This window comes from Salvelinus sp. IW2-2015, linkage group LG9, assembly GCF_002910315.2.
Source record: "Salvelinus sp. IW2-2015 linkage group LG9, ASM291031v2, whole genome shotgun sequence".
NCBI classification, from domain to species: Eukaryota; Metazoa; Chordata; class Actinopteri; order Salmoniformes; family Salmonidae; genus Salvelinus; species Salvelinus sp. IW2-2015.
This window is the reverse complement of record NC_036849.1, coordinates 31,684,418-31,694,351: the sequence shown is the minus strand read 5'-3', so window position 1 is coordinate 31,694,351 and position 9,934 is coordinate 31,684,418. Positions and strand designations below refer to the sequence as shown.

The following is a 9,934-nucleotide window of genomic DNA, read 5'->3' as shown; positions in this document are numbered from 1 at the left end:
AGAGCTTCAAGTTCCTTGGTGTCCACATCACCAACAAACTAACATGGTCCAAGCACACCAAGACAGTCGTGAAGAGGACACAACAAAACCTATTCCCTCTCAGCAGACTGAAAAGATTTTGCAGTGGTCCTCAGAACCTCAAAATGTTCTACAGCTGCACCATCGAGAGCATCCTGACTGGTTGCATCACTGCCTGGTATGGCAACTGCTCGGCCTCCGACCACAAGGCACTACAGAGAGTAGTGCGAATGGCCCAGTACATCACTGGGGCCAAGCTTCCTGCCATCCAGGACCTCTATACCAGGCGGTYTCAGAGGAAGGCCCTAAAAATGGTCTAAGAGTCCAGCCACCCCAGTCATAGACTGTTCTCTCTGCTACCGGACGGCAGTACCGGTACCAGAGCGCCAAGTCTACTGTAGGTCCAAGAGGCTTCTAAACAGTTTCTATCCCCAAGCCATAAGACTCCTGAACATCTAATCAAATAGCTACCCAGACTATTTGCATTGCCCCCCCCCTCCCTTTACACCACTGCTACTCTCTATTGTTATCATCTATGCATAGTCACTTTAATAACTCCTACACCTACATGTTCATATTACCTCAACTAACCGGTGCCCTCGCACATTGATTCTGTACCGATACCCCCCTGTATATAGTCTCGCTATTGTTATTTTACTGCTGCTCTTTAATTATTTGTTACTTTAATTTCTTATTCTTGTCCGTATTTTTTTTTAAACTGCATTGTTGGTTAGGGGCTCGTAAGTAAGCATTTCACTGTAAGGTCTACACCTGTTGTATTCGGCACATGTGACTAATACAATTTGATTTGATACGCTTGCAAGTGGATGCTGATTGAAAGTTAGCAGGTATGTACTCCTTAAGAAATCAAACACACTCCCTCTCGGCTGAAATAGATTGGCCTGATAAAAGAGCTACAGTGCACCGTTTGCATCCATCCTTCTACCATACATGCCATGCGTGCTGGCACCCAGGCACCTTACCTATGTGTTTCCCATACATGTGGTAGTAGAAACCAAAGCAGTAGGTGGGAGAGGACGTCACAGTCCCATAAGGGCTTTTGGGGGCGACGTTGAAAGTGGGGGTCAACAGTCGAGCCTTTTCTCCCTCCAGGCGAGGTCGAGACGTCTCGATGTACATGTAGAAACCTGTATGATGGAAAAACAATGACAATCAAAGTAGAAACCTGTATGATGGTAAAACAATGACACTGACCGAACAACACAACATATTGTATGTAAAACCCCCAAAAGTAACCCTCTCTGTCCTGCCATGGTAACCCTCTCTGTCCTGCCATGGTAACCCTCTCTGTCCTGCCATGGTAACCCTCTCTGTCCTGCCATGCTAACCCTCTCTGTCCTGCCATGGTAACCCTCTCTGTCCTGCCATGGTAACCCTCTCTGTCCTGCCATGGTAACCCTCTCTGTCCTGCCATGGTAANGTAACCCTCTCTGTCCTGCCATGGTAACCCTCTCTGTCCTGCCATGGTAACCCTCTCTGTCCTGCCATGGTAACCCTCTCTGTCCTGCCATGGTATTGTGATTCCGACCTGGGTTCCATTAATATTTATCTACTTTCAAATACGTTGATCATTTCATTAAGTCTGCCTCGAATGCCAGAAGGGCTGGCTTTGCACTTTTTGAATTATTGGTTTCATTGCACCAGGCAAGCACAGCTAAAGATAAAAGTATTTGAATGACAACAAATACTATTTGAACCCAGGTCGGATGTGCTGGTGTTCCACTGCAATGGAGAGAACATCAGAATTCTAAACCAAATGGCAGAGTTCATCTCTCTATAATAACAGCTACAAGTTTGTAGCTTAGGCACTGCSGTTAGCAGGCCATAAACTGTTCTGGTATCAGGAAAGGTTTCTGCACTGCAATTCTCTGTCTGACCTTGTATACAGTGCAATCCATGATACAAGCCTTCTCCGTGGATACCAATCAGATAAAAAAAAGAGCAAGGAATGTTGGGAAACTGTGAGCCGCGTGATTCATCGTAATGCCTTGGATAATTAAAAGCAATGCGTTATTTCTGACATAATCCATCATAACATGCCCTAAAACACTTAAACAAATGTATCCCCGATTAATTGGTTTATTTTAATGGCTGGGGCTTTTGGCATTTAACGAGTGGATAGCATTGCGGGAGATTGTACTTTGGAGGAATGGTTACTGCTAGTTCCCTTAAGGCATATGTCGATGGGCAGGTAGTGACAGACACTCATATTTCATAATGCTGCCCGCTCTCTAAAGGAAATGTCACAGCCCTGCAGCGCTGCAGATGTCCATCAGGGCTAATACACCACATAGAGACACAGAGCAGAGAGGAGGAGGAGATGAGGGCGGAGGAGGAGGAGAAGGAGCAGAGGAGGAGCAGAGGAGGAGGAGAACCAAAGAAAGAGAGAGATGAAACATCTGTGGATTGTGTCTCAGGTATGAATTATTGTGGGCTTTCTTTTTGCCCTTAGTTGTGGTCAATATGCAGTGTACAAATTATTATAATTATTTTCCGGACTCCAGACAAACTCTGTAGTAATTTTTTTTAGTATAGATATTGTATAATATTTAATAAATACAACAGTATTATCCACAATACAGCTATGTTCCATACAGTTATGGAACTTGTGCTCTTTTTATATTTCCTCCAGTAGGTTTTCTCAAGAGAAAGGCCCCAGTTCTTTTGGTGAAAGATAATCTAACAAAAACAAATACAGTAAATATAAGTAAAATACTACAGTCCCATGTCTGCAAAAACACTAACAGTAAATAAACTAAGTATACTACAGTCATGTCTGCAAAAACACTACAGTAAATACTAAAAGTATACTACAGTCATGTCTGCAAAAACACTACAGGTAAATACTAGAAGTATACTACAGTCCATGTCTGCAAAAACACTACGTAAATACTTAAAGTATACTACAGTATGTCTGCAAAGACACTACAGTAATACTCACAGTAAAGTCCACAAATGTAGAGGCCAAACTAGACACGCTACAAATGCACTTCCCTGTGATGGGAGCCTTTAAGTGGATTTACTGGAGATGATCCAATGACACAAACAACAGACTCTGCAAAATGCCTCTACTTCAAATGGAGAAAATCAGTCTCCTCACACCCATCACTACATTCTGCACAGAATCAAAAAAAGGCTCTGATGCAGGTTACCTTCCTTTTCTCTAACAGAAACAGTTGAAAGGAAACAGACAGGTTAGGACACAAGCCGTCGCCTTTTCTGGCTATTGGCTGCTGGTTTGCTGAGGCTGAAGAGCAGAGAGAGAGAGAGGGCCATTGAGACTGAAATGGATTAGGTTTGACACGGTCCTATTTCAGAATCGCGACAGCTTGGTGGAGCAGAAAATTGTGGTTACAGCGTGTCCTTGCGGTCAGGGGTTTACACCCATGCGTCAAGTGCAACTGTCTGTCTGATTAAGACACTCGCGCCAACAGGAGAGCAGGGGTGTGAGACGACAACCTTCGGGGAGCCTGAAAAGAATCTGACGAGACAAAGTTATTATACTCCCAATAGAATGTCGTAAAACCCTGAATAGTGTGCTCAATTTCATTTTTCACACAGCGCCCAGGGGCTTGATATTCTGGCATTGAAGTGTTATTGAGTGGTTGTCAAATTAAAAAAGAAGGGTGTGTGTACAACTTGAGTGGGTAACAAACATTTTATCTACTCATCAGGGAGGAACGAACAGGGAAGTGGGGGATAGGTGAGGGAAAACACAGGCGAGAGCTGCGCAGTGACACGAGCTAACAGAACAGCTAAACTACTTTATGCTCGCTTCGAGGCAAATAAACTGAACATGCATGAGAGCACAGCTGTTCCGGACGACTGTGGGTGATCACGCTCTCGCAGCCGATGTGAGTAAGACCTTTACAGGTCAACATTCAAAGGCCGCGGGCCAGAACGGATTTACCAGGATGTGTATCTGGAGCATGGCGCTGACCAACTGGCAAGTGTCTTCACTGACATTTTAACTCTCGCTGTCTGAGTCTGTAATACCTAACATGTTTAAGCAGACCACCATAGTGCCTGTTGCCAAGACATAAGGAAACCTGCCTAATTGACTAACCGAGCCCGTAGCACTCACATCTGTAGCATGAAGTGCTTTGAAAGGCTGGTGCATCGCTCATATCAACACATTATCAGAACCCTAGACCACTTCAAATTTGCATAACGCCCAAAGATCCACAGATGACTGCACTTATTGCCTCCACACTGCCCTTACACCTGGACAAAAGGAACACCTATGGTGAGATGCTATTCAATTGCTACGCTCAGCGTTCAACACCATAGTTGCCTCAAAGCTCATCAATAAAGCTAAGGACCCTGGAAACTAAACACTCCCTCTGCAACTGGGATCCTGACTTCCTGACGGGCGCCCAGGTGGGTAAGGGTAGGTAACAACACCCGAGCTGATCCTCAACACAGGGGCTCAGGGGTGCGTGCTCAGTCCCCTCCTGTACTCCCTGTTCACACATGATGCATGGCCAGGACGACTACAACCCATTATTAAGTTTGGCAGATGACACAACAGTAGTAAACCTGATCACGACAACGACGTACAGCCTATAGGGATGGGAGGTCAGAGACTGGCCGTCTGGTGGCCAGGACAAACACCTCTCTCAGACGTGATCAAGACAAGGAGATGATTGTGGACTACAGAAAAAGAGGAGCTGAGACACCCATTTCATCGACGGGGCTGCAGTGGAGCAGGTTGAGAGCTCAAGTTCCCTTTGGTGTCACATCACGCAAACAAACTAACATGGTCCAAGCACACCAGAGAAGTCGTGAAAGGACACAACAAACCTATTCCCTCTGCAGCAGACTGAAAAGATTTTGCAGTGGTCTCAGAAAGCTCAAATGTTCTACAGCTGCACCACATCGAGAGGCAATCCTGACTGGTTGCATCAAACTGCCTGGTATGGCCAACTGCTCGCCCCGCACAAGGCACTACAGAGAGTAGTTGCGAATGGCCCAGTACATCACTGGGGCAAGCTTCTGCATCCAGGCCTCTATACCAGGCGGTATCAGAGGAAGGCCCTAAAAAATGGTCTAGAGTCCAGCCCCCCCAGTCATAGATGTTCTTCTCTGCTACCGGACGGCAGTACCGGTACCTCAGAGCGCACCAAGCTCTACTGTAGGTCAAGAGGCTCTTCAACAGTTTCTATCCCAAGCCCATAAGACTCCTGAACATCTAAATCAATAGCTTACCCATGACTATTTGCATTGCCCCGACCTCCTTGTACACATGCTCTCTCTATTCGTTATCATCTATGCAATATCCACTTAATAACTCCCTATACATGTTATATTACTCAACCACCGGTGCCTCGCACATTGATTCGATACGATACCCCCCTGTATATAGTCCTCGCTATGGTTTTATTTTAACTGCTGCTCTTTAATTAATTTGTTTACTTTTAATTTCTTATTCTTTGTCGTACTTTTTTTTTTTAAACTGCATTGTTGGTAGGGGCTCGTAAAGTAAGCATTTCACTGTCAAGGTTCTACACCTGTTGTTATTCGGCAACATGTGACTAATCCATTTGATTTGATACGCTTGCAAGTGGATGGCTGATTGAAAGTTAGCAGGTATGTATCCTTAAGAAATCAAAACAACCTCCCTCTCCGGCTGAAATAGATTGGCCTGATAAAAGAGCTACAGTGAACCGTTTGGCATCATCCTTCTACCATCCATTGCCATGCGTGCTGGCACCCAGGCACCTTACCTATGTGTTTCCCACTACATGTGAGTAGTAGAAACCAAAGCAGTAGTGGGGAGAAGGACGTCACCAGTCCCATAAGGGCTTTGGGGGCGACGTTGAAAGTGGGGGTAAACAGTCGAGCCTTTTCTCCCTCCAGGCGAGGTCGAGACGTCTCGATGTACATGTAGAAACCTGTATGATGGAAAAACAATGACAATCAAAGTAGAAACCTGTATGATGGTAAACAATGACACTGACGACAACACAACATATTGTATGTAAAACCCCCAAAAGCTAACCCTCTCGTCCTGCCATGGTAAACCCTCTCTGTCCTGCCATGGTAACCCTCTCTGTCCTGCCATGGTAACCCTCTCTGTCCTGCCATGCTAACCTCTCCTGTCCTGCCATGGTAACCCTCTCTGTCCTGCCATGGTACACCTCTCTGTCCTGCATGGTAACCCTTCTGTCCTGCCATGGTAACCCTCTCTGTCCTGCCATGGTAACCCTCTCTGTCCTGCCATGGTAACCCTCTCTTGTCCTGCCATTGGTATTGTGATTCCGACCTGGGTTCCATTAATATTTAATCTACTTTCAAATACGTTGATCATTTCATTAAGTCTGCCCTCGAATGCCAGAAGGGCTGGCTTTGCACTTTTTGAATTATTGGTTCATTGACCAGGCAAGCACAGCTAAAGATAAAAGTATTTGAATGACAACAAATACTATTTGAAACCCAGGTCGGTGTGCTGGTGTTCACTGCAATGAGAGAACATAGAATTCTAAACCAAATGGCAGAGTTCATCTCTCTATAATAACAGCTACAAGTTTGTAGCTTAGGCACTGCGGTTAGCAGGCCATAAACTGTTCTGGTATCAGGAAAGGTTTTCTGCACTGCAATTCTCTGTCTGACCTTGTATACAGTGCAATCCATAATACAAGCCTTCTCCGTGGTACCCAATCAGATTAAAAAAAAGACCAGGAATGTTGGGAAACTGTGAGCGCCGGTGATTCATCGTAATGCCTTGGATAATTAAAAGCAATGCGTTTTTCTGACATAATCCATCATAAACATGCCTAAAACACTTAAACAAATGTAATCCCCGATTTAATTGGTTATTTTAAGGCTGGGGCTTTTGGCATTTAACGAGTGGAGTAGCATTGCGGGAGATTGTACTTTTGGAGGAATGGTTACTTGCTAGTTCCTTAAATCAGGCAAGCAAAAGGGAATATGAAGAGAGAAAAATAAGAACAGAAACAAAAAAGGAAAAAGAAAAGGAAAAGAAAAAAAAAATAATAAGGCTAGAAAAGAGATAATGAAAAAAAATTGAAAAAAGGGAGTACAACAAGAAACTAAGGAAAAAAAGAATAAAAGCAACAATAAAAAATAAGGAGAAAAAACACAACCATAAACAAAAAAGGTAAAAAAAAAAGTAAAAAAAAAAAAAGGCAAAAGGAACAACAGCAATAACCAAAAAACAAGGAAAGGGGAAAAGAAAACAAAACAACGGAAAAGGAAAAGAAAGAAAAGAAAGGTAAAAGTCATAATATAAAAAGTTAAAATACGAAAAAAAAAAAAAAAAGGAAAAAGTATAAAGAAAAACAAAACAAAACAAAATAGAAAAGAAGAAAAAAGAAACCAAGAAAAAAGGTAACAGAAAAAAGAAAAAAAAAAAGAAAAATAAGAAAAAAAAAAAAAAGTAAAAGAAGAAGAAAGGGAAAAAGGGCAAACGGAAAAGAAAAAAAGGAGGTAAGGCAGGAAAAACAAGACAAAAGAAAAAAGAAAAAGGGGGAAAAAAAAAAAAAAAAGAAACAAGAAAAAGGACAGAAAAGTAATCAAAACAGGTAAGAAGGGAAAAAAGAAGAAAGAAGATGACAAGGAATTAAGAAAAAGCAAAACAGAAAAGAGGTACACAAAAAGATAAAAAAAGTAACAAAGAGGAAGCAGAAAAAAGGGGGAATAAACAAGGCAGGGAAAAAAAAGGAAGGATAAGGGAGAACCAAGGAATAAAAACTAGAGAAAGAATAAGACAAAAGAATAAGAAAAAAAGGGAGGAAGAGTAGGGAAAACGGCAAAAGGAGGGAGAAAAAAAGGGAGAAAAGAAATACTAGTAAAATAAAATAAAGAAAAAAAAAGAAAAGGGAAAAAAAGAAAAACAAAAGAAAAGAATATACCAAGAAGAGAAAATAATAGAGGGGAAAACAAAGAAAAACAATAGGACAAGAAGCCAAGGAAGGGGGAAATAATAAAGGGAAAGATACTCAAAAAGAGAAACAGAAGAAAAGGCAAAAAAAAGGAACACAGAAAATAAAAGCCCGATAAAAATAACGTAAAGGAAAAAAGAAAAAAGAACAAAAACGGAAGAAGTATACAAAAAGAACAAAGAAGCATAACAAAAAAGGGAGGAAAAGCTGAACATAAAGGAACAAGGAAAAAAAGGGTAAAAAAAGGAAGAAAAAAGAAAAAGGGGAACGAAGGAAGAGAAGAAACAATAACAAAAAAAAAACAGACGAAAATAAAAGAATCTAATAAAAAGGAAGTAATAAACAAAAACGAGAAAATTAAAAAAGAGAACAAGAGAAAAGGAATTATAAAAAGGCGTAAAATAATAAGAAAATTAAACAAAAAGGCACAGAAAAGGACATTAAGATAAGAAAACAAAATAAAAAGAATAAAAAACACAAAAAAAAAAACTAAGAAGAAAAATAAGGGTAAACTAAAGAATGTAAATAGACAAAAAAGAAAAGATATTATAAAGAAAGGAAAAGGCAAAGCATATAGAAAAGAACAATAGAAAAAAGAAACAGAGAAAAGGAGAAGAAAGAAAAAGGAAGAAACGCAAAAAAAGTATAGAAAGAAAGAGAGTAAAAATGAAAGGAAAAAACAGAGTAGCAAAGTTAACAAAGAAATAAAGGAGAAGAAAGAAAAGAACATAATACAGAAAAGGGAAGAAAGAAATCAAAAAAAGGAAAGGGCAAGTAATAAAAGAAGGGAGACCAACATATAAAAGGAAGAAAGGGAAGGAAAAAAAACAGAATAAGAAAGGGGAACAAAAAACAGGAAAAAAAAAAAAGATAAAGGAGGAAGAAAATAAAAAGAAGAAGGAAAAAAAGGAAAATAAACAAAGTTTAAGCTGGGGAGAGAAAAGAGGCAAATAAATAAACCTTGCGAAAGGAAATTAAAGAAAAAATAAAGATAGAAGAATCTAAAGCTAATGTCGATGGGCAGGTAGTGAAACAGACACCTCATATTTCATAATGTGCCGTCTCTAAAAGGAAATGTCACAGCATCCCGGCAGGCTGCAGATGTCCATCAGGGCTTAATCACCACATAGAGACACAGAGCAGAGAGGGGAGGAGAGAGAGAGGAAGACAGGGAGCAGAGGCGGAGGGATGAGGGAGGAAGGAGGAGGAGGACAGAGCAGGAGGAGATGAGGCGGAGAGGAGGGGCGGGAGAGGAGAGAGGCGAGGAGAGGAGAGAGAAGAAAGAGGAGGAGGAGAAAGGGCAAGGAGGGAGAGATAGGGAGGAGAGGAGGAGGAGAAAAGGGCAGGGAGGAGGAAGATGGGGGTGAGGAGGAGTGGATGGCGGGGAGGAGGAGGCAATGGGTCTTGGTGGAGGAGGAGGAGGAGGAGGAGGAAGATGAAGAGGAGGAGATGGGTGGTAGGAGGAGGATCAGATGGGGTCGGAGAGGAGGAAACAAGATGGGCGGAGAGGAGGAAGAGATGGGCGGAGGAGGAGAAGAGATGGGGCGGAGGAGAAGGAGGTATAGAAGAGATGGGGCGGATGAGCATGAGATGGGCGGAGGAGCGCATGGGCAAAGGAGATTGGGCGGCAGGTTAAGGCGGAGAAGATGATGAAAGGAGGAGCTGGGCAGAGGAGGAGGAGGATCAGATGGGGCGGAGAGGAGATTGGGCGGAAGAGGTGATGCGGCGGTTGTTGAGGAGGGAGAATAAGATGAGGAAGAGGAGTTGGGGTGAGAGGAGACGAGATGGGGAGGAGGAGGAGGATGGATGGGGGAGGAGGAGGAGGGCGAGGCGAGGAGGCGATGGGCGGAGAGGAGGAGATGGCGAGAGAAGATGGGCGGAGGAGGAGGACGATGGCGGCGAAGGCCAGTGAGGATGAGAGGGCGGCAGGAGAGGAGGAGATGGGAGGAAGAGTGAGCGATGGCGGCAGAGGATGACATGGCGGGATGAGA

General features: G+C 42.9%; 1 protein-coding gene across 1 annotated transcript in view; it reads right to left on the bottom strand.

Moving 5' to 3' along the window:
* LOC111968948 (MAM domain-containing glycosylphosphatidylinositol anchor protein 2) overlaps positions 1-9,934 on the bottom strand; it is a 249,599-nt gene that overhangs the window by 13,440 nt on the left and 226,225 nt on the right. The window contains exon 14 of the mRNA XM_023994932.3: positions 1,002-1,166. Coding sequence (XP_023850700.1) covers positions 1,002-1,166 — 165 coding nt within the window. The remainder of the gene's footprint in view (positions 1-1,001; positions 1,167-9,934) is intronic.